This window comes from Pogoniulus pusillus, chromosome 35 (genome assembly GCF_015220805.1).
Source record: "Pogoniulus pusillus isolate bPogPus1 chromosome 35, bPogPus1.pri, whole genome shotgun sequence".
Taxonomy (NCBI): Eukaryota; Metazoa; Chordata; class Aves; order Piciformes; family Lybiidae; genus Pogoniulus; species Pogoniulus pusillus.
The window spans coordinates 14,093,086-14,116,185 of NC_087298.1; the positions used below are offsets into that span (position 1 = coordinate 14,093,086).

At 64.6% G+C, this 23,100-nt stretch overlaps 1 protein-coding gene across 6 annotated transcripts; it reads left to right on the top strand.

Annotated features, from left to right (window-relative positions):
• The first annotated feature begins 26 nt into the window (after positions 1 to 26).
• SH3GLB2 (SH3 domain containing GRB2 like, endophilin B2) lies at positions 27 to 22,172 on the top strand. 6 transcript variants are annotated; one of them, XM_064171247.1, is made up of 13 exons: positions 27 to 154; positions 8,794 to 8,939; positions 9,225 to 9,353; positions 9,962 to 10,095; positions 10,465 to 10,557; positions 11,913 to 11,924; positions 13,440 to 13,502; positions 16,599 to 16,622; positions 18,591 to 18,680; positions 19,074 to 19,174; positions 19,554 to 19,568; positions 20,082 to 20,346; positions 20,867 to 22,172. In XM_064171247.1, the coding sequence occupies exons 1-13, from the start codon at positions 42 to 44 to the stop codon at positions 20,972 to 20,974; spliced, it is 1,293 nt and encodes a 430-aa protein (XP_064027317.1). In that variant the 5' UTR covers positions 27 to 41; the 3' UTR covers positions 20,975 to 22,172. The 6 variants fall into 6 exon arrangements, with proteins under 6 accessions (XP_064027317.1, XP_064027312.1, XP_064027313.1 ...); XM_064171242.1 differs by lacking the exons at positions 27 to 154; positions 11,913 to 11,924 and adding an exon at positions 1,694 to 2,043 and having other exon boundaries at positions 8,798 to 8,939; XM_064171243.1 differs by lacking the exons at positions 27 to 154; positions 11,913 to 11,924; positions 19,554 to 19,568 and adding an exon at positions 1,695 to 2,043 and having other exon boundaries at positions 8,798 to 8,939.
• The last annotated feature ends 928 nt before the right edge of the window (positions 22,173 to 23,100 follow it).

Genomic DNA, 23,100 nt, shown 5'->3' on the forward strand with positions numbered 1-23,100 from the left:
CTGACACCTGCAGGGGCCACCGAGGGGAAGGGCACTTGTGGATGCTGCGTGAGCTGCTCACGAAGAAACCCAGCTTCTCTCTGACATCTGCCTCTGAGTCCGGGGCTTGTTCTTCATCCAGCAATCCTCCTCCTGCTGCAGGAAGAGGAGAAAAGGCAGGAGAGTGAGGGGGGCACAAAGCCTGCCCCTCCTGCTACTGGCCCTCACAGACCATGCAGTGCTAACAGAGCCAGGCAGTGCCAGGGCATCTCCTCACCACTAGCAGCTTTTTGCTTGTCCTCCCAGCCGCCAGGGCAGGCTTCCCAAAGTGCTCCGCAGCAGCCCTGGGCTTACAGCCGCCAGACAGTTCCACAGGCAGCACAAGAGGCTGCAGAGGGCCGCAGGGGCTTGGGCTGCAGCTCCCACACAAAGCCAGCACAAAGAACCAGCAGCAAACTGTCGCTGGCAAACTCTGCTCCTGCTCGGCTTGCTGTGTCAAAGCCCTGCTCAGGAGATGCCAACCAAAGGAGGTTTCCGAGCTAGCTCAGAGCTCTGCTGGTGCTGCTGGGAGCTGGGCAGGAGCGACAGGCTCCACGGCAAGGGCAAAGGGCAGACTGGACCCGGGGTTGACTCCTTAAACGCCACAAAGTTGCAAACCCTCGGGCCCCACTCTCTGCTCTTACCCCCGTACAGCCACAGCAGGCTCCGGAACCGCCCCACATAAAGCTCAACCCCCGCAGGTGACAGCGAGCGGCAGCCTCTCACCCCTGCCCGACCCCACGGCTGGCAGCAGCCCCACACCCTGGCAGGGAGCTGCGCCTGGCACGGGGCTCGAGGTGGCCGCAGACCGCAGGGGCCGGGCACGGGGCGTCCCCGCAAGGTTAAACGCAGCGTCCCGGCCGGGGCAGGGCTGAGGAGGGCAAAGTGCAAGAAAGCTGGGACAGAGCAAGCAGCCAAGAGCACCGCACCGGGCCCGGGGCACGACGCTGCAAGGCAGCGAAACCTCCCGGCCGGGGCACGTCCCCGCAGCATGCCCGCCGCCGGCTGCCGTGGCCCGGCAGCACAGACACCCCGCACCAGCACCGCGGCAAGCTGGAGGCTCCGCACCCCCAGAGGGTCCCCGCAGCCGCTGCGCCCTGGGGGCATCCCCATGGCCCTGGGGCTCCTCAGGCCCCTCGCACCTCTGGGCACTTCCAGGCCCCTGTGCCTTTGGGCCCTTTGCAGCGCTGGGGCATCCCACCCTGCACTCATCGACCTCCGACCACCCCACGCATCCCGAGCATCCCCAAAGCTCCCGCACCGCCACATCACGGCAAAGGGGAGGGTCCCCAGCCTCTGCACCCCGGTACGTCCCCCGACCCCAGGCCCGGTTCTACCCCGAGCTCTCATTCTCCCGACTCCTCCCCACCCCGGCCACCGTGCGGCCCGCCCGGCTCAGCCCCCGTAGGCGGCGCGGGGGACACGACTCACCGCGGCAGGGGCACTCGGCCCCGCTGGGCGCCCCGCGGCCGCACCGCGCTGCATGGCCGCGGAAGGGCAGCGTCTCCTTCCCCCGCGCCGCAGCCTGCGCCGGGCCGGGGCGAGCAGCACCGCCCCTCAGCGCCGCGCAGCCAATGAGAGCGCCAAGCTGCCTGCCGGCCAGCCAATGGGAACGACCCTCCCGGGGACGGGCCCGGCTCGGGGCTGCGGCGGCGAGGCCGGGGAGGGGGCAGGGGCGGGGGCGGCTCCCTGCGCTTAAAGGGGCCGAGCCTGCCGCCGCCCCGCTGCCGCCCGAGGCGCTGCCCGGGGAGGCCCGACCCGCCGCCGGCTCCGGTAACAGCTTGGCGCTCCGCTCCCGCGCTGCTCGGACGCCCGTCCCGGTGCCGGCAGGGTCTACCGGTGACCTGCAGCCCTTTTAAGAGGCTGCGGCACGGTTCCGGAGGGCTCGATCGGCGATATAAAGGGCGGCGGCCGCGGTGGTAGCGGGAGTGCAGCGCGGCGCAGGCTGCTCCAGGTGCCGCCATGGACTTCAACGTGAAGAAGCTGGCGTCGGACGCGGGGGTCTTCTTCTCCCGCGCCATGCAGGTGAGGGCGGCTGGGCTGTAATGGCAGCGGCGGAGCTGCCCCCGGGCCTTCCCGCAGACTCCTTTCCGCTGCCTCTACCTCCGCCGCAGCCGCGATCGAGGCCCCAGCAGAGCCGAGGGTTGTTTCCCATCCTGAGGGAGGCTGCAGGGGGGAGTTTGGAGCTGAGCAGGCCCTGGCGGACGGAGCCTCAGTTCCGAGACCAGTCAGCGCTGGGCGTCGGCGGCACTGACCGGTGCGGGCTGGCCCCGGGCAGAAGCGGGGCTGACCCCCCGATGGTACTGCAGTGAGGTGGGCTGGGGCGGACTCGCAGGACAAGCAGCTCCGGAGATGCCCCTGCTTAGCCCCTGGCCGGGAGCGAGTGCTGCCTGCCCACTGCTGGCACCGCAAAGCTTCTCATGCGGGCAGCCAAACAGGTGTGCCGGAGGTGGCCTTGCAGATGCTCTGCGCTTCAGCCCGGCAGCAGCCCGGGCCAGTAGCTCCCAGGCCCGGCAGAGTGATGGAAAGGAGCTGCAGAGGCCGGGCGGCTGTGTCGTGGTAGGCTCAGGGCATGGGGATTGTCCCTCAGCAACCCGGGATAAAGATAAGGGTCTGCTGGGGGCTGCAGTGCCCCCCGGTGCCGTGGTGCAGCACTTGGGCTGTCCGTGAGGAGCAGAGCATGCGGCGGGCGCTGGGACGTGGCTGCCCTGGGGGAGAGCAGCTGGAAAACAGCTCTGGGCTGAAAAACGAAAAGAGAGGGACAAGTCCGAGCCGGTCGGGATCCTGCGTGAGAAGTCCAGCTGGTGGCCCTGGGCTTCCTGTTCCGCCTGCTGCGTGAGGAAAGCAGCAGAGCAGTGCTGGTTCCCAGGCTCCCGGCTCTGCCGGGCACAGGATCGCTGCCGTGCCCAGGATCGCTGCCGTGCCAGTGAGTCATGCTGTGAGCAGAGATCTCGACTACAGGTGCAAAGCCCAGGAGCAGATGGGAAGCCTGGAGATGCTGTTCCCATGCGAGTGACCTTGGTAGCAGAAGAAAGGGAGCAAAGCTGTAGAGAAACCTCCTGCTTGGAAGCTTGGTTGTAAGCCTCTGATGAGTGTTTTTGAGCCTCCTGGCGTAGGAAGGAGGCAGGCGTGGGAACAGAGCTGGCACACAGCCATGGCAGAGCAGAGGGTGTGCAGTGAGGGTAGCTCCTGCCTGCTACACCCTCGCGCCCCAGCTCCCACCTGGGCACTCAGCTGGCTGATGGCAGGAGGCATTGCTTGGGACGAGGGACACTGGAGCTTGTGGGCAGCACGGGGAGCCAGCAGCAGGTCTGCCAGGAGGGAGACAATGGATGGCAGAGGCTGAAAACCACTCCCTGAGATGTAATTCTGGGGGGCATTCAGCCTGTTTGGGCTGTCCCTGTGCCATGTGGGTGAGTGCTGCCCTGTCACCAACAAGACACACAAATGGTGCTTGGGGTCTGCTCTCGGCAGGGCAGATTGGGTTCTGAGCACTCTGGCACGGCAGATGCTCTAGGAGGGGACCTGCCCAGCACCAGCTCAGGTCTGTGTAGCAGGCATTGGTGTTCCAATGGAGCTGCCTGGCACCTCTGCTGTGCCACTCACACCATGAGCCTCTGTCTGGGCAGCACAGAGCTGAGCTCCAGGCAGAAGGGCTGCAGCAAAGGGGAGCTGAGGCAGAGCATGGTCAGTACCGGGCCTTGGGGTAGGAGCAGTCCTGGCTTGGAACCTGTCCAGGGCAAGCTGATGCTGCACGAGGGGGGTTGAACTGGGCTTGACAAAGCCACAACTCAGGCTTCCACTGCTGCCCTCAGTGCTCTTTCTAGCAGCAGTTAGTGGAGCTCCTGCCAGAGGGGAGCCTGGGCAGCTTGAAGGGTGTATGTGCTCCTGGGTGGGCAGCCCTGTACCCACCTCCAGCAGGCCCAGGATGGAGCAGCTGTGGCCAGCTGTGTGGTGTCTCCCCAAAGCTGCACAAGCAGTAATGACCTCACCAGGGTTGCAGTGCCCTGGGGGCTTCTTGGCTTCTCCCGTGGTCTCCTCCAGAAAAGCAAAGCTGTGGAGGGAGGTGGCAGGGCAGTGTGGTGAGCTCTGCCACCCTGGCTTGGGCAGCTGCAAGGATGCAGAGCTGCTCTGGGGTTCAGCTTGCACCAGCAGCCACAACCTGTCAGTTGGTGCTCTCTGAGGGCATGCAGCACCTGTGGGCAGGCCTCACACAGGCCTTCCTCTTCATCCTCACTGAAGAAGAGGAAGGCCTTTGATAGCTGCACCTTCCAGTAGGTGGGTTTGGTCCCAGGCCTCTGTGAAGGGAACTGTGCTGATGGCTGCAGCTTCCCTCCAGAGCTGGCACTTCTCCCTGCACAGGCAGCATGCAGGATGCCTCTGTCCTGGACAGGCCACCCCAGGCTCTCCTGGGGGTGTCTGGAGATCATCACAGGGCTTGTGTCTGGTGTGAACTGGCTCTGGGTGGCATTGCCCAGTGTGAGCACAGCTTTGGGGTGCCTGTCCCACTGCCAACATCATTGCTGCCGGCAGCTAGAGGTTGACTTACTCTGGGAGCTGGTGAGGAAAGGCAGAAGTTGGCCTCCCCGAGCTCTGGAGAGCAAACAGACTCTTATCTGTGCCAGATAAGATGCCCTCCATCTGCTGACCTCCTGCGGTGCTGCCTCCGGGGCTGACAGCTCTGAGGGCAGAGGCAGACCCCAGGCTGTTCGCAGCGGCCGGGACAGGCTCGCCGCTTACCCAGCCTGTGCTCCCGGGGGCTTCCTCCTGCCCTCCAGCACAGCCTGCCTTGGCTCACAGCCTGGCACGGCTGCTGGTGACCAGGTTCTTGAGGCTTGCTCTGCACCCATGCCAGAGCTGCCCTGAGCCTTCAGCTGCTGGCTGGGTGGCAGATTTGTCTGAACTGCTGCTCTTGTGCCACTGACCACCCAAAGGGCCAAGGTCACCTCCTGGGCACCTGGAGCTCCTCAGAGCCTTCAGGGAGCCCTCAGCCCAAACCCACTGGAGGTGCAGGAGGCTGTTGCTGGTTGAAGCTTCCTGGCCCAGCTGGATCTCTGTGGTCTTTGAGAAGTGTGCAGCTGGAAAGCCTGGGCACCACGAGTGGCACAAGGGCCTGAGCTCTGCCACCAGCTCCTCTGCCAAGGGGCTGCAGTCAGCCTGTCTGAGCTCACAGCAGCCAGGCCTGGGGGAGAGGGATGGAAAAATCAAAATCACCCAAGCCTGGAGGAGACAGAAGGCAGCTGGGGCTGCACTGTGCACTGCAGCTGTGGTGTTGGCACAGCTCGGGGCGGGGGGCACTGAGGTCTCCCTCCCAGCAAGGTGCTGATGCTCACAACCAGCTCCTGAGCTGGCCTTTGGTCTCCAGGGACTGTGTACAGAGAGACCCATCCAGCCCAGCTCAGCTTGCTGCCCCTTCTGATGCCAGTGGGGGCTCTGCCAGCCCTCCTGGGGAAGAGTTTCCCTCCAAGCTGTGAGCAGGCAGCTGCCCTAAGTGCAGCCCAGCTCAGCCTTGCTGCTTTTGGGCCTGCTGCCAGGTGCTGCTGCCCTGCTCTCCGCCTACTTGCCCATATGCAGCTGCAGGTCCTGCTGCCCAGCCAAGCCTCCCAGAAATTCAACCCTTGGCTGAATTATTGATGCCCTGGAATGCAGCTCCTCTTCCCGGAGAGGCAGCGTGGCACTGACAAAGGCTGCCCTGCATTATTCATCACCCCATGGGCACAGGCAGGACTGGTGCTCAGCAGGGCCAGCTGCAGGGACACTGCCAGGGCAGGATCCGTGGAGCCTCTTGGCACTGTGGCCTGGCATGGGATCCCAGGATGAAGGTCCTGGAACTAGCTCAGGACAGGGCTGTTGTCCAACCCTCAGGTTCCAGGGGGCAAACGGGAGTAGCTCTGCTGCAGCAGGATGGAGGAGCCTAAGGTTCTCCCCAGGCTTTGCCCTTGCTGCTTCTCTCCCTGGGGACGTGCAGCAAGCCTGTGGGGCAGCTCCAGAGCTCCCAGTAACTCCTCTGAGGCAGGCTGGAGTGGTTGGTCCTCAGGAGGCACCAGCACCCCGAACTCAGGAGCAGCAGGACAGTGCCAGAGCCAGGAGGCAGCAGCGCCTGGGCAGCTCCTGCTCTGTGCTGCTCTTGGCAATTCCTAGGAGCAGAAATCCTTGGTGGGAGTCCTGCCTGAGGAGCCAGGTGCCCTGAACTGCTCTTCTGCCCTGCTCTTCCTGGGGGCACTGCCAGCACAGAGGGCATCAGCTGCTGGGACCTGTTGCCCCCTGTTGCAGCAGCCAAAAAGCAGCAGCCCACAGGCCAAAGCAGTGCAGCTCTGACCCTGGCTGTGCTTCCAGGAGAGGCTTCATCTGCTCTCCCTGCAGCTCCTGTGCTCCCCTGCACCTGGTGGGGCACTCCCAGCAACGCTGGCAGGTCAGGAGAGGTCTCTGGTGCAACAGGGTCATGTCAGAGGTCAGGCAGAGCTGGCCTGGTGGCTCCCCGTGCACAGACGAGGAGGTGGGAGTGTGCCGGAGGAGTTCTCCTTCTGCAGCACCCCTCAGAAGTGTCAACTTCCCAGGCTGTGCCAGGCTCTGGGCTGTGAGCTGCAGCCTGCCCTCCCCTGGCACCCACTTCTCAGGTTCATTCCCTGCTTTCCCACCCGTAAAGGAAGCCTGAGACCGAGGCTGCTCTGTGGCCTGGCCCCACAGGAGCCTGTGGCTCCTGCCCACCCTCCCTCCTGGCATAGCCCCAGGCTTGCAGTGCTCCTGGGGCATGTCCTCGGCCTCCCCTCTTGCCAGACAGTCCAGGGTCTGACTGGGGAGAACTGGGCTGCTCTGCGGGGGCTGTGGAGATGCCCCTGTTAGTGGGGAGGCGGCTGGCACTGGCTGCAGAGGACAGGGAGGCTCCAGAGCTGGGTGAGTGAAGAGGCTGGCAGCAGCCCTCTGCAGCTGCTGGAGGCCTCCAGCAGTGATCTGGCTGCAGCAGTGCTATAGGGAGCTGACTGAATGCAGCTGGTAGGAAACTGGGCTCAGGCTTGGTGGTGCCAGGGCAGATGCTGGTGCAGGCTGAGTCCAGACTGCTGGAGCTGGACTTGAAAGTGAGATAAGATCTGAAAAAGCTGCCCGGGAAGGTGGACGAGAAAGACTCTTCACTGGCACCACAGAGCCTTGGCTTGTTTCAGAAAGCCCTCAACAGATGACTCAAGAATGGTGCCAAATACCTGGGAAGCTCCAGAGTGCTGCATGGCAGTGACTCAGCCCAGGCTGGCAGAGTCTGCAAACAGCTCAGGGCTTCCCATGGGCACAGGGAAGGGGAGGCGAGGAGAGCCTCAGCCACTCACGCACGGCTGGCAGCTGAGTGCTGCTCCACAGGCAGCCTGGCTGTGGGCACAAATCAGTGCAGCCACCCTGGCACCTCCAGCAGCAAGGCCATGGCAAGGGTGGGTCGAAAACCAGTGCCAGTGAGCAAGGGCTGCTGGTGCTGAGGAGGCTGCAGAAGTGACCCTTGGCCCTGCGTGGCAGTGACTCCTCTGTGCCCCTGGGCTTCAGGAGGAGCTGTGCCTGTCCCTGCGGTGCAGTCACAACGATCTGGGTTGAAGAAGTCCTCCGAGCTCAGCCAGTCCAGCACCAGCCCAGCACCACCGTGGCCACCAGACCCTGTGCCCAGGTGCCATGGCCACGTCCTTCCTGCATACCTCCAGAGATGGGGACTCCAGCACCTCCCTGGGCAGCCTGTGCCAGTCCCTGACCACTCCTGCAGCACAGAAGTTGTTCCTCATCTCCAACCTAAGCCTGCCCTGGCACCACCCAGATGCGGCAGCAGCTTCCTGGCTGCAGCTGGCCCCATGCCCAGGCAGGTCACTGTGTGAAGGTACCTGCAGGGTTGGTGTCTCATGCTCCTGGTGCTGGTAACTGGAGTTGCCAGGGCTGGCTGCCTGCGCCCTGCTGCTGCTGGGCTCACTCCTGGGCCCGCCTTGTGCCCAGCGTTGTGCTGCCTGGCAATGGAGCAACCAAGGGACAGAGCAAGGCCAGATCAAGAGCCCGTGAAGAGTTGGGCTGGGGAAGGGGAGAGGAGAAGGTTTGTGTGGTAGGTCAGACAGGAGTTGTGTTCCACCAGAGGGGTTGAGTTGGACTTCAGTCCCCTGGCACCTGGCTATGCCAGCTCCTGATAACAGTGGCACCAGTGCCAGTCAACAGGGACTCGAAGGACAAAGTGCCACCTCTGTAGGACCCCAGTGCTGCAGCTGCCTAAGGGAGGCTTTCAGTGTGACCCCTCAAGCTGCTGGGTCAGGAATCCGCCACTGAGAGCAGCAGTCAGTGCCAGGCTGTTGGGGGCACCCCCAAGTCCTGCACCAAGCCCTGTGTTGTGCACAAGCTTGTCCCACACACTGAGGGGCTCAGGGGTGGCAGTGGAATTCCTGCCCTGGTGGGCTTGCAGGCCACAGGGTTAGTTAGGAGGGGGTGAAGGCAGATGGCAGCTGCCCTCAGGGAAGCACTGGGGCCACAGCAGCTGGAGCAGTCTGCTCCCAGCTGGAGCATTTCTGGAGCAGAGCTGATTAGAAGCTGCTTTTTCTGGCACACCTCTCAGGCCCAGACTCCATTTTTATCTCAGTGTTTGCTTCACTCTTGGGCAAAATTTGCCTTCTTTCCTTGAAAGGTGTCTGGGGACAGGGAGTGACAGCTGGAGGGCTGCTTGGCTCTGCCTGAGAGATGCAGGAGCTGGAAGAGCCTTCGGTGTCTCTCCTTAGCTCTGGGCTTTGGCCTTGGAGGAGCAGAGATAATGACCTTCTCCCCCCTGCAGTTCACTGAGGAGAAGCTGGGCCAGGCTGAGAAGACTGAGCTGGATGCCCACTTTGAAAACCTCCTGGCCAGGGCAGACTGCACCAAGAACTGGACGGAGAAGATCCTGCGCCAGACTGAGGTTCTGCTGCAGCCCAACCCCAGTAAGCTGCTGGTGCCCTTCAGCTCGTGGCTGGTGATGCCCCCTGGCAGCAGTTGTGTGGCCCTGAGCCTGGGGGGTTGGAGGAAATTTGTCTTTGTGGGGCCTGTCCTTCCCTGCTGAGGGGTGACTGGCTGCTGGCTGGCACAGCCTGGCACTGTCCTGAGCACTGGCCACACCACACCTCCTGCTTGCTGGGGGCTCTGTGGGGTGGGCTGCCCTGAATGCCAGTCCCACGGCTACCCCTCCACCTTCCATCCCATAACCACCAGTGGCACCCTCGTTGCAGGTGCCAGAGTAGAGGAGTTCCTCTACGAGAAGCTGGACCGGAAGGTGCCCTCGCGGGTGACCAACGGGGAGCTGCTGGCACAGTACATGGCAGAGGCAGCCAATGACTTTGGGCCAGGGACCCCTTATGGTGAGTCAGCTGAAAGTCCTTGGGGACCCAGCCAGGAGATCCACAGTGCTGCTCTGCAGGGAGGCCTGCTCCGTGCTGGGGGCGCAGGGCAGGGGCTCCCCACTGCTGATGCAGCCCAGGTTGGTAGAGCTGGAGAAGCAGCAAGGCCAGGTGGAGCCAGGGCAGGTAGTAGAGCTGCAGAGCAGCACAGCCTGAGGACACAGCTGTCCTTGCTCTGGGCATGAGCTGCCCTGCTGATCGATGGCTGCTCGATAGCCGCTCCTGCTTCTGCCAGAGCAGCCCCAGGGGCACCCGCGGCCAGCTCGGCCTGGGCACAGCTCCTTTCTGCTCTGCTGCTTTGCAATTTGCTGCCCTGCTCCTGTGCCTCTGCTCAGCGAGACACAGATAAGTGTGCAGGTGGAGCAGGGAAGGGGCATCGGCAGGGTAAGAGCCTCAGCAGACAGATAGCATCAGAGCTGCCCTGCAGCTGCTGGCACGGCAGCTGGCATGGGCATGGTCACCTTGCCCGGGCAGGGTGCCCTGCACCTTTGCCTCCCTGCTGGCTCTGGGCACGTTGGCTGCAGCTAGCAGAGTGCTGCACTGTGCAGCTGGAGACTCTCTCGTTGCAGGGAAGACCTTGATCAAAGTTGGAGAGGCTCAGAGGCGCCTGGGCGCAGCTGAACGAGACTTCATCCACTCGGCCTCCATCACCTTCCTCACTCCGCTACGCAACTTCCTGGAGGGGGACTGGAGAACCATCGCTGTAAGCAGGGCAGGAGGGCAGGGGAGGGAGACAGCCCCGGGGGAGCTCCTTCCCTATCCCGGCAGCAAGGAGGACTCCAGAGCCCCCCCTCAAAGAGCAGGACAGTCCCAGCCCTAGCCGTGCCCCGGGCTCTCTGTAGCACCGGGAGGGTTGCCAGCTGATGTGCCTGGGGAAGGTGCCCTGACCCCTGCAGCCCCATGGGCACCCCGCAGCCGTGGCGAGCCTGGATCCCCGGCAGGCAGGCCCAGGGCTCGCTGATGAGGTGACCTTAGCCGAGGGCTTGTCTCTGCCTGGCGCCGCGGTGAGGGCTGGGCGCTGGCCGCGGGGGCCCTGCCCGTGCCCAGCAGCTGCCCTGCTCTGCCCCCGCAGAAGGAGCGCAGGATCCTGCAGAACCGGCGCCTGGACCTGGACGCCTGCAAGGCTCGGCTGAAGAAAGCCAAGGCTGCCGAGGCCAAGGCCACGGTAACTCCCTGCACCTCCTCCTCCCTCCTCCTGCCCCCGGGATTGGCTCACATCACAAACATCAGGATGCCCTACAAGGTCCTGGCCCTGGGGGGGTTCCTGGTGGGGTGTGCAGGAGCCAGAGATGCCCTCAGCTGCTGAAACAAACAATTCTGAGCTGCCAGAGCCCAGAAGAGCTCTGCTGGAGCCACCCCTGCTTCCTGCCTGCCTGGCAGGGGCTGCTGGGTGCTTCGTGTGGCATCACCTCAGGACTTCCTTTGGGGTCTCAGAGCAAGCCAAGAGAGCTGAGCACACACAGAAGTGTGCCAGGGCTCTGCAGCAGTGCCAGGCCACTCAGGGTTCTGCCAACTCAGCCTGCCCCAGGCAGGAGTGCTGGGGGAGCCTGCAAGGGGTGGATGGGCTCAGGCTGGCAGCAAGAAGCATTTCAGTCCCAGCCTGGCCTTGCCCTCTGGCTTTGGGGAGATCAGGGCACCCCAAGCAGCAGAGTGCCAGGTCAGAGCACTGCAGAAGGGACAGGTAAGTCACCTAGGGCCCCTGTGCACAGCCTGGAGCCATGCCAACAGGCACTTCTGAGTGCTGCTGAGGCTGGTAGGACCTGCCAGCTGCCCCGAGGCACCTCTGCAGCCTAGCTCTCCCTGGGCAGAAGCAGTGTGGCAGGAGGCAGAGAGGCCAGTGCTAGGCACTGCTGGAGTCCCTGGAGGACCTTGCTGCAGCAGGTTGCCATGCTGCAGTGCTCTGACCGTTGGCACAGGAGCTTGCCACCTTCTGCTCCTAGCCTGGGGCCATATGGGGAAGCTGTGTCAGTCTCCAGCAGTGGGTCTGACAGAGGGCTCTGGGTGGGCTGGACAGAAGTGCCCTCTGCACGGGAGCCATCAGTAAGGCCACCCAGATCCACCCGAGGTGACTGTAGGGACCCCCGGCAGGGGAGATGGTGACCTTGCTGTACCTCCGGGTCAGAGCAGAGCAGGAATTCAGACACCTCCTCCCCTTCCCCCCACCCCGTGCTGCTTCCTGCAGGGAGTGGTGCCAAGGCCTCACCTGCACGCACCCTGGGAAAGACAAACCTGCAGGGGACCTGCTGCCTCTGCCCTGGGCCTGGCACCTGCTCTTCAGACCATGAGGTTCCCTGTGCCATGTCCTGTGTCACCTCCCACCCAAGCTGGCCTCTCCCAGCTCACCACTCTCCTGCTGCTCTTCCCCTCTGTGTGCGCCCCCAGCTGCTGTCTGTGACTGCTCCTCGGGTGTGCTGAGCTGCTCTCTGGTGCCTGGGCTTGTGCCTTGCCCCAGCTCTGTGCCCTGTCCCTCCCGGTGCTGCTCACTAACCTTTCTGTTTTGTTTCTTTGTGGTTTGCTCAGTGTGAGGCAGATGTGAGTATTGACTGTGCTGGCAGTGCTGTGAGTCCTCGGGGGCTGCTTCCTCTCTACGCCTCTCATTGTCTCTTTCCCATTTGCAATGAAAATTCGTTCCTCCCTTGTCCCATGGGGACTGGCCCTGGAGCATGACCTGAGGGTGGTCAGGGCTGTGGCAGCCTGGAGGAGCCCCGGTGGGGCAGGAGCATCATCAGATGCCTGCAGCCACCGAACAGAGCTCGGCTCCAGGCAGCGCAGGCAGCAGGCGGCTGGGCTGGGGGCAGATCCCTCAGCCGGAGGGGAGGCAGCCCGGAGACAATGACAGGCAGCGTGGGCTGGTTGTGTGCTGCTGTGCCCAGGGCTCCGAGCGGAGGGGGAGGGAGGTTGGGTCCCTCCTGACCACTGCTTGCACATGGGTAGGAGCGCTGCAGCACCTTCCCCCCGCCTGCTGCGGCTGCTCCGGGGATGCCTGCAGACCAGGGACCGGGAGGAGAGATTCCTCCGGCTGCTCCTGAGCTGCAGGGCCCAAAGCAGCAGCAGATGTGGCTGTGAACCTGCCCTCCTGGCCCAGCAGGGGTCGTGCCCGAGGGGCTGTGCTGCCCCATCTCGCTGGTGGCACCTTGCTGCCCGTGCTCAGCTTTGGGCTGCCACAGGATCACTCCTCCTGCCCCTTGCTCCAGCCATCCCCAAGCCTCTGATGGTTCGGAGCAGTCTGTCCTTGCTGGGCCTGCAGGCTGCTGGGGGCCAGCGTGGGTCAGCAGAGCTGCACAGGGATCAACCTGCAGGAGAGCTGTGGGGCCAGAGAGGGTCGAGAGGAGCTGGGTGGGCAGGCAGCCTGGCACATCAGCCTGGGGCACAGCCAAGGCCCTCCGGGAGGTACCCAGGTCTGTCATACCAGCGTGGTGATGCTGGTGTCAGCTGCCTTGGCTTGGCTCTTGGCAGTGCTGCAGCCAGCAGCTGGCCTGGACTCAGCAGGGCTGCAGCTGGGAGGGCCCAGCCGGCTCCATGGCATTCCCAGCGTGGGAAACCTCCGTGCCAAAGGCTTCCAGCCCTAGGGCAGAGCTTCAGCCGCCTAGGAGGTGGCTTGGAGCCCTCAGACGTGTGGGATGCAGACTGGCACCTGCCTTTGTCAGACCCGAGTGGGTGGGAGGGAGCCCACCAGAGGCCGGGGGAGATGTTCAGGTGTTCCTCTGCCAGGCGTCGTGTGCAGGGCTGCAGACAGGTCCTGCTGGCTGGGCCGAGCCGGCAGGGCAGGCGCCAGGGGGTGGCTGCAGAGCCCCCTGAGGCGTTGCCTCCTGCAGCCGGGGGGCACCTGCCGCTGGGATGCCAGGTGTGGCCGCACGGCTTGGGTGCCAGCCGGGCACAGCTTCCGCAGGCCACCGCCCGGGCCGGGGGACACCTCCTGCTGCCACCCCGCAGGGCTTGCAGCGAGCTGCCAGCGCGGGGAGGGAGGAGGCAGCGGCGGTGCCTTGTGCCAGCCAGGCAGGGGCTGCTGCGCCCCGGGCCGGCGGCTGAAGCTCTCTTCCCCCCCAGGCTGTGCCTGACTTTCAGGAGACCAGACCCCGCAATTTCGTGCTCTCCGCCAGCGCCTCCGCGGTAAGACCAGCGCCAGCCCTGCCCCCGCCCTGCCCGCACCTCCGCTCGGCTGCTTTCGACACTTTAAGGGACATGGGCTGCCCAGGGCTGCTCCAGCCCAGCCCCAGCCCGCAGCTGCCCAGGGCTGCTCCAGCCCAGCCCCAGCCCGCAGCTGCCCAGGGCTGCTCCAGCCCAGCCCCAGCCCGCAGCTGCCCAGGGCTGCTCCAGCCCAGCCCCAGCCCGCAGCTGCCCTGGGCTGCTCCAGCCCAGCCTGCAGCACAGTTGCTGCCTGCTCTACTCTCCAGTCTCTGCCAGACCTGCCCCACATTTCTGGTGGGGATCTTCAGGCATTTTTTTGGCTAGTGGAGAACACCTCCGGAGCTGCCCTGTCTGGATGCCAGCTGTCACTGGCAGCATCACACCCCTGGCTCAGTATGGAGCTGGGAGTGCTCAGAGGCTCTGTGGCTGGTCAGGAGGAGCCCAACTGGAGTTTCCCTGCCAACAGGCTGGCACTGCAGGCCTCTCTCTACAAATGCAGGTCACTTTTTGTCCCCTCTCATTCTGGGGCTCACCTGCTGGTGGCTGTCCTGCAGTCAGGTGTGCTGGGGCTGCTCACGAGCAGCCTGTTCCAGCCCTGCTGCAGCCCAGGGCAGCTGTGGCAGAGTTGCCTCTCTGGGCTGTGGCTGCCTCCCTGCTGCACAAAGCCTCATTTCTCCTTAAAATGTTGGAACCATCCTGCTGCTTAGGGAGCCTCCAGAACAGCACTGGTGCCTGTGGCAGAAGAGTCTGGGTGTGGCATCTGGAGGTGTGGGAGAGGGCAGCCCAGCCCTTGGTGGAAGCCAGCTGGGGTTGGCGTGGGGAAACCCTGAGGAGGCTGAGTGAGGCTGAGCTGGCAGCAGCAGTGTGAGCTCCCAGGGGCACCTGGTCTGGCCTGCCTGGGCAGCGATGCTGGGGTCAGAAGTGGCTCTGCACAGAGCCAGAAAGTGCTGAGGCTGCTTGGGAGGCTGCTGCTGGTGCTGCAGCTGCTCAGTCAGCACCCCATGGCAGCAGGGCACCCCCAGCCCCATGGCAGCAGGGCACCCCCAGCCTCAGGCTCAGTCAGCAGCCCCATGGCAGCAGGGCACCCCCAGCCCCAGGCTGAGTCAGCACCCCCGTGGCAGCAGGGCACCCCCAGCCCCAGGCTGAGTCAGCACCCCCGTGGCAGCAGGGAGCAGCCAGCCCCAGGCTCTGGCTCCTGCCATGTCCTCAGGAGAGCTCAGTAAGGGACTGAAGCTGAGCTCTGGGAGAAGCAGAGGGGCAGTCCTGGGCTTGCCCTGCCCCCGAGCAGCCCTGGGTGTCCTGACCCTTCCCCGAAAGTTGCCAGAGCAGAGCTGAAGGCAGCACTTGTGCAGTGCCCCTCAGCATCTCCCAGTGCCCAGCTGCAGGCTGGGCTGCTCCTGTCTGCAGAGATGCCCAGGTGACAAGAGGGGCTTTTGGTGTCTCCTCTGCCTGGTTCAGTGCTCCCTCCTCGGAGTTCTGCCAGCAGGGACAGTGGCACTGGGGAGCAGGGTTCTAGGAGCCAGACAGGCTCTGAGTAAGCAGCCAGTGCTGACTTGGGTCACTGAAGTGCCTGTCGCACTCCTGCTGGCAGCCAGGGCAGTCCTTGGCCTCCAAAACCACTTCAGAGTTGGCAGCTGGTGCCTGAAGTGCCACCTGAAGCCCAGTAACAATTGGCATCCCTAAGTGGCAAAGCAGAGGCAGGTCTGGGGCAGTAGCCAGGCAGGGAGAGCTGTGAGCAGAGCTTCCCTGCACAGCCTGCCCCAGCTCCCCCCGGCTGTGCTGGCAGGGGCTGTGCAGGGCAGGGCCTGCTTCCAGCTGTCTGCAAGGACCTTCCCACCGCCTGCCAGGGCAGGAGAGGACAAGGGGCTTGTGCCCCACAGGTGGCTGAAGCTGCCCAGACCTCACCTAGACCCGTTTCTGATGCACAGATACAAAACTCCCACTTAAGGGTCAGAGAAAATGCCCAGGCTGTGCCCAGAGCTGCCAGGGGCAGACTGTGGCAGCGGGGGACCATCTAGGGCACCCCTGCTCAGGTAGAGAGGTGCCAGGCTGCCTGCCCGCAGCAGGAGCCGAGCTGCAGGGCAGAGGCCAGAGGAGTGGGCAGCAAGCCAAGGAGCCTGCACCCCAGCAGTGCAGGCAGCTCTGCAGCTGCTGCTAATGGTAGCTGCTGAAGGTGTCCTGCACCCGGAGCTGCCACAGCCACGGGGGAGCAGCTGCTGCTTGAGCCTCAGCCCAGGGTCAGGGCAGAGCTTGATCTGGCACCACAGCAGCCAGGTCAGGACCCACCACGCTGGGGTCAACCTCCCTGCTCTGCAGTGAGTCTGAGGCCCTCGGGGCCATGTGCCCTGCTGCGCTGGGGTGGGGAGCTGCTGGCAGGGCACTGTGCTGCCAGCTGGGCCCGGGTGGGGTCCTGCAGCAGGGCTGAGGGGGTCGTTGTCTGCTAGGAGAAGCCAAGCCCAGGCCCTCGGGCAGGCCCAGTGTGTTCTGCTTCCCCTTCCCGGTGCTGTGCTTGCTGCTGTCTCCTGTCCTGCAGCCAGATCCCAGCAGCAGCTGCAGTATGGGCTGCCAGGCTGTGCCCCTGCGGCTGGGGGCAGCGGGAAGGGGCAGGGTGCTGCAGCCTGGCCCTGAGGCAGCACCCAGCCAGGGCTCGCTGTGGCTGGAGCTGAACACTGCAGCTGGTAGCACAGACTGGCAGAGCTCTGACCCCACTGACCTGAGCTCTTGGCACCAGTAGGTGAGGAGCCCTGGCCTCTGGTCTGAGCTGATGGCAGCTGCCAGCCCCCAGCAGCTCCAGCTGCCAGACAGGGGCTGAGCTCCAGCAGCAGCTTCCAGCGGGGCTGCTCAGGAGCCTCTGCTGGTGCTGTGGCAGCCCTGGCAGGGGACAGGGCTGGGCTGCTGCTGGCTCCTGGGGCTGGGACCTGCCAAATGGGGCTGAAGGGTGCGGGAGGGAGGGCAGGGGCAGGGCTGGCAGCTGCTGCTGGGTGAAGGGCTGCTGGTCCCCGGGCCCCTGCCGGGGGTGTCTCTGCCTCTCCACATCTCCAACACTGATCTCCTTTCTGCTGCTCTGTGGCCCCGCAGCTCTGGAGCGACGAGGTGGAAAAGGTAAGCACCCAGCTGGAGGGGTGCTGGGGGTGCCCCGGAGGTGGGGGTCAGCCCTAGTGCCTCTGCCCCCTGTGACAGGCTGCAGGGCTCTGGGTGAGCAAGGGCAGCCCTAGGGGCCCCACACCACTGCCACAGGGGCTGGGACAAGGCTCAGCTCTGCTCTCCTGGCAGAGGCCCTGCCTGCTCCATCTGCATGTGCCGGGCAGTGGCCTCTGCTAGCCCCTTGCCTGGTTGGCCCGGGGGCTAAGCTCCTGCTCTGAGCAGAGCTGAAGTGAGGGCAGAGGCGTCGAGGGCTGGGTGGGAGGTCTGGAGCCCAGACTGGCTCCGTCTGGGTGAGCTGCACCTCCCCGCTGGGGCAGAGCTTTGCATGCTGCCTGGTTTCTGGGTGCTCAAGGAGCCTTGCCCGGGGGGGTGCTGCTGGACTAGAGCAGGACAAGTGTGCAGCTCCAGCATGGCATGGAGCTCCCAGAGCCCTCCTGGGCTCCCTTTGCCTTTCACACTCCCCCCCCCAGCAGCCATCCGTGCATGCTGTGCATGCTGACAGCCCCTCACTGCCTCCTCCCAGCGCAGCGCAGGAGCAGCTCAGCTGCTTCTGACCCTGCTCAGCCCCCAGGCCCTGCGATCAAGCAGCTGCCTGCAGTCAGTGAGTGCTGCAGGCTCTGTCCTCTGCCTGTGCTCTGGACCAAACTCTGTCAGCAGCCTTCAGAGCTCCCCAGGAGCACAGGAAGGGACCCATCCGGGGGTGGCTTTCTAGGAAGCTGGAAGTGCTCAGAGCTAGCAAGGAGAGCACTCGGGTCACATCCTGAGTAGTGCCAAGTGGAGCTGGGGCTGCCTGTCCCAGGCTTCATAGAGCTCTGCTGCTGCAGCCTCTGCCCAGCTCCATGGAGCAAGACCCCTCAGAGCTCGGCAAGCCAGGCAATGGCACTGCCTGTGCCAGTCCCCTTTGATCCCTTCACAGTGAGGATGCAAGAAGAGATCAGCTGGAGCTGAAAATAGGCAAAGCTGCTTAGGAGCCAGGCAGGGCATTGGCCTGGCCTGGCACAGTGCTGGTGGTGCTGTCCCCACAGGAGAGGAGCAGTGGCTGGTGCCCCACAGCTGCCCCTCCAGCCTGCCCTGCTGAGGCTCCTCTGGGGTGGCCTCTGCTTGGAGGCTGCCAGCCTGCTGGGGCAGAACAAGCAGGGCATGGCCAAAGGAGCCCTGTCCCAGAGGTGCCAGGCAGAAACCACTGTGCCCCTCCTGGAGAAGGGGCAGAGGACACAGAACCTCTGCTGCTCTGCTTGCAGCAAACTGTAGCTGAGTGGGCACCACCACTCTGTGCTCTGGGGCACAGCACATCCTAAGAGAGGACTGGCACCTTCCTGCAGCTGTTAAGGTGCTGCAGAGGGCAGTGTGCTTGCTTGCCACCCCTTTGCCTCTGGAGCAGGAGGGGAAAGCAAGCACCCAACTGCTCCAGCACTGCTGCTGGTGAGGACCCGCCCAGATGCTCTGGTTCTGCCCCAGTGCCAACGTGCTGCCTGCTGGGGAGAGGGCTCCTGCCTGGTGGGTAAGGAGGGTCTGCAGTGTCAGCCTGGCTGAATGCCCCGTGCCTGCTGAGGGCTGCTCACTCTTAGCTGTGGATTAATTCCTCCTGGCTCAGGAGAAGTCCTTGAGGAGCAGCTGGGCTGAGGGCAGTGGCTGGCACGGGGTTGGCTGTGCCTCAGGACTAGCCAAGCCTCTGCAGCCTTGGCAGCAGGAGCCTCTCAGCCTGGAGCTGCCACTCCGTGCCCTGCAGTGACCCAGTGCAGGCTCCAGCAGGAGCCAGGCTGAAATCAGCCACAGGCCTCAGAGATCCTCACCCAGGAGGTCCTGTGCCCGATGCACACCCACAGGTGGTGCCCAGCAGCATGCTTGGCTGGGTGCCAGTGGGGTGGGGGAGCCCGAGGGGGCCCTTGCCCTGTGCTGCCCTGGACACTGCATCCTGTCCTGCAGGCGGAGCAGGAGCTGCGGCTGGCACAGACTGAGTTCGACCGGCAGGCGGAGGTGACACGGCTGCTGCTGGAGGGCATCAGCAGCACCCACGTGAGTGCCAGGGGCAGCAGGGCTGGCAGCGGCTCCGGGGGAGGCCAGGGAGACGATTGGGTCCTGCGCTGGGAGCAGAGGTAGAAGTGGTCATCGGTGGGTGATACCACAGCAGCCTCCTCAGACTGGAATGCCCAGGCTGGAGCTGCCCAGGCTGTGCCCCTGTGGCCTCTGCAGTGCTGCTGTGCCACAAACATGTCACTGCTCTCCCTGGAGCTGTGCACGAGCCCCAGGGGCAGTGCCAGAGTGCCCAGAGCAGCCCCTCTGATCTCGGCCTCATGCCCATGCTGCGGTGCCAACCCTGAGCAAGCTCAGTACCCTGGGCACTGTCTGCTTCCCATGGTGTGGTGCCAGCAGGCAGGCTCAGCCCTGCTGTGCTCCTCCTCCCCGCAGGTGAATCATCTCCGCTGCCTGCACGAGTTCGTGGAGGCCCAGACCAGCTACTATGCCCAGTGCCACCAGTACATGCTGGAGCTGCAGCAGCAGCTGGGCAGGTGAGGCCAGGGACTGCTTCATCCTCCCCCCAGCCCAGGCGGTCCCCATCCCACAGCCTCAGGCTGGGGAGGGGCTCCAAAGCCCCCTGCAAGCCCTGGCAGCCTGAGCCGTGCCCATGGGCAGCAGGGCTGGTGGCAGTGTGCTGGAGCAGGCTGTGCCCTGGGGCTCCTGCGAGGGTCAGCTCCAAGCACCATGGCCGTGGGAGCTCCACGCCGGAGGGGCAGGCGGGGTGGGGGTGGGCTGCAGCAGGGGGCTCTGTGCTGTGGCCGTGGGCAGGGCTGGCAGCTGGCACAGCAGCGCGGGGGCCTGAGCCAGGCAGGGCTGGTGCTTGTGGCTGCTCACTCACTGCTCCTGCTCCCTTCTCTTCCATGCCGACAGCTCCAAAGGAGAGATGTAAGTGGGGTGCGGCGGGAGGGAGGGAAGCTGCGGGACAGGACTGGCTCCGGGGGTGGCCTCAGCCAGGCTCCGGAGGCTCTGCAGACTCACTGCCGAGGGCAGCAAGGGCCAGAGCTGCACCCTCTGGGTGCGGGGGGGCAGCTGCAGGGCAAGGGCAGCGGCCCAGGAAGCTGAGAGCCTGCAACCGGGCACCCAGCTCAGCAGCACCCACAGCCTTCCCTTTAGACCCCCTGAGAGCAGGCAAGGGCACAGCACCATGGCCCCAGTGCAGCAGCTGCCCAGGACCCTCTGGTGTCATGCTGCAGCCTCCTGCCCTGCCCCTGAGGCGCCAGCCCTGGGTCAGGGCACAGGAATGGAAGCAGGGCGGGGGGGGGGGGGGCGTACCTGTTGTATGGTCTGAGCGCCGAGGGCACTGCCCCGTCCCGGGGTGATGCGGGTGCAGCTGTAGCTGGGACTCCTGCCAGGGGTGCTCCTGCTGCCCTCTCCCTGACCCCTGCTCTCCTCTCCAAGATTTTCAGGCACCTTCGTTGGCAATGCAGAATCCACCTCCCCCCTCCCAGCCACGGCCTCCCCTCCGGCAGGGGCTGCTGCCCCCCTCCCGGCCGTGCCTACCATCCCGGTTGTGCCCACCATAGCTGGGATGCCCAGCACGGTGGCCGAGAGCGTCCTGAACCCCAGCGAGGTGAAGCCCCCGGCCAGCGGCACCCGCAGGGCCAGGGTGCTCTATGACTACGAGGCAGCCGACAGCAGCGAGCTGGCCCTGCTGGCAGACGAGGTGGGTACCTTGGCTGTGCCCCGGCTCTCCCGCGGCTGCTCCTGCCCCTCGAGGCTTTTCCTTGGCACTGGTGTCCTCCAGGCTGCCCTGAGCTTGTGCCTGTGGCCAGTGCCCATCCTGCTCCTGCTGCAGCCTGTGGCCAGTGCGTTCTGGCTGTCTCCAGCTGGCCCCTGCCTTCTGCAGGAGCCGGGGAGAAGCTGCTGGCTGGAGGCTGCTCTGATCATGTGGCGGAGGAGGGAGACTTGGCCACTTGCAGCGGTCTCTGTTGGCACTTGGGAGGGCTGGCAGGGCAGCACTGTGCCACCCTACATGTGAAAACGCCTTCACAGGCAGTCTGGGGAGGGCAAAGGCAGCAGGGACAGCACTGGGCACGCCCTGGGACTCTCGTGTTCCAACTGTAGGCGCCCCAGGGGCCGGGCAGGGGCTGCTCAGTGAGCCTCAGGAGCTGCTGTCCCCTCGGGGGCACCCTGGTGGTGCCGGCTCAGAGCAGGGCCCTGCCTCACGCTGCCTCTGTCCCCAGCTGCTCACCGTGTACAGCCTGCCTGGCATGGACCCGGACTGGCTCATAGGGGAGAGAGGGAACCAGAAGGGGAAGGTTCCTGTCACCTACTTGGAGCTGCTCAGCTAAAGGTCTGCAAGGAGAAGGTTCTAGAAGGCTCCCCCCATCTCCTGGCACTCCTCACTGCGGATCTCTCCATCCAGGCCCATCGCTGTCCCCAGGGCTGGCACTGCGCTCGGGTGGGCACGGTGGGAAGCTAGGGCAGCTCGCAGGAGGCATCTGGGGATGGCACCCAGCACTGCCTTGGTTACCCCCATGCAGCCTGCTTCGAGCCTCAGGGGCACAAAGCTTCTCGCGTCCTTTGCTCCACTCCACCCGGGTCTCGTTCACGGCAGCAGTTCCCCAGGCTGTGCCCTCATCTCCCAGGGTGTTGCCTGTCCCTGGTGTCTGGTGTGGGCTACTGCCCATCTGTGTCCCCCTCCCCTCCAGCAGTAGAGTTGCCCAGGTCTGACCATGCAGCATTCCAGTGGGCACTGTCCCACACAGTCCTCTGCCATGTCCCAGCCCTTAAGGGAGCTGAGTTCCAGCACTGAGAGCCTGCAGGACCCAAGGCCACTGTGAGCTGTGGGGGGCAGAACTAAAGCTCCCCAGGAGCCACCTCTGGCCGTGGTGCCTGATGCATCGCTCCCACCCAGGGCTGGCCTCTGACGCTGGAGGGAAATGTCTGCAGAGCAGTCTCGAGCACAGGGCCTGTGCTGGGCACCAAACCTCCGTGCAAGGGACCCTGCCCTCCGCCTGCATTTCCTCAAGCTGCTGCCCTGGGCTGCAGCTCTCAGCCTTGCTACCAGCTTTGCCCCATGGCTCTTCTCCAGGCCCTCCTCTCTGTCTGTCCCAGGCACCTTCTAGCCTGACTTTTGTTCACCCCAGGTGATGGATTTGACTTAATGTCCCCCCCACCCCGCAGTGAATGGACTTGGTGCACCCCACGACAGGAGGGCACAGAGCCCAGGCTGCACTCGCTGTGTGGGGTGGCTCAACCCAGGGGGAGCCTGTTGGGGCTCAGCAGCAGCTTTGTGGCTGGAGCTCACCAAAGGCCTTTTGCTGCTGCTGGATTTCCCCTGGAGGAGAGCCTTCCCTGCCCCAAGCTGTTGGCAGCCTGCCCTGGGTTAGCCAGCACCAGCTCTGCTTGTTTCTGGCGCTTCTGCACTCTCCGCAGCGGTGCCACGGGCACTGCCACGCACCAGGGCACTGCCACACACCAGGCACTACTCGACGCAGGGCTCCTGGGTTTCAGCACTTACTTGCCAATAAACTGCCTGAGCTGCTGCCTCGGCCTCCTGCCTGGGTTTGGGAGCATCCAGGAGCAGCAGCAGGGAGGCAGCTCAGGTGGGATAGCCAAAGCAAGCTGCTGCTCCTTCCTCTGCCAGCTCTCCCTTGCAGTCCCTTTCGCCCGTGACAGATCCCAGCCCCAGAACACTGAGGAGCAGCAGCTCCTTCCTCACCTGAGGCAAAAACAGAGCAGAAGGCTCTAGCTGCTGAGTGCCTGAAGTGCTCTGGAGGTCTGGCAGCCTGTTTGTGGGCACAGTTCTGCTGCTGGCAGCCTAAGCCTTGTCCCTCACCCCCAGCTTGGAATCAGCTCCTGGGGAAGCAGTGCTGAAAGCTGTGGCACAGCAGCAGGGCTCAACTGTTCACAGGCAGAGAGGGAATCAAATCCTGTTCTCTGGTGCTGTGCCTGCACTGCACAGCTCTGGCCTATTACAAACCTGCCCCTGCTCAGCTGCACCTCCGCTCAGGCCAGCGACAGCTCTGGTCCCAGTGTGTGCCCCCTTGGCACTGTGCAGGAGGAACAGCAGCACCAGCAGCAGCTTAAGGATGCACCAAATGGTGCCTCTGCCCTCGCAAGAGCCAGCAGGAGCAGGAGGGAGCCCTGCTGCTGGCAGCAGCTTCCCTCACTGCCTCCACTCCACTAAGCCTCAGTCCAGCTTGTTCCCTGCTCCAGAGCTGCAGGATGCATCGCCCTGCAGACAGCCCCTGCCAGCCTGGCTCCTGCTGCTGCCACAGGGATGCATGCAGAGGGATCCACTGCTGAGGAGCTCCCCAGTGTGAGGAAGGCAGAGGGAGTGGCTGTGGGAGATCCAAGGATGCAGCCCTGGATCTGTCACTGCGCAGGCCCCTGGGGGTCACTCACAAGCCCCTGCCAGGAGAACGTGGGCCCAGCAGAGCCAACCCAGAGGAGCAGGGAGCAGGGCCTGGGC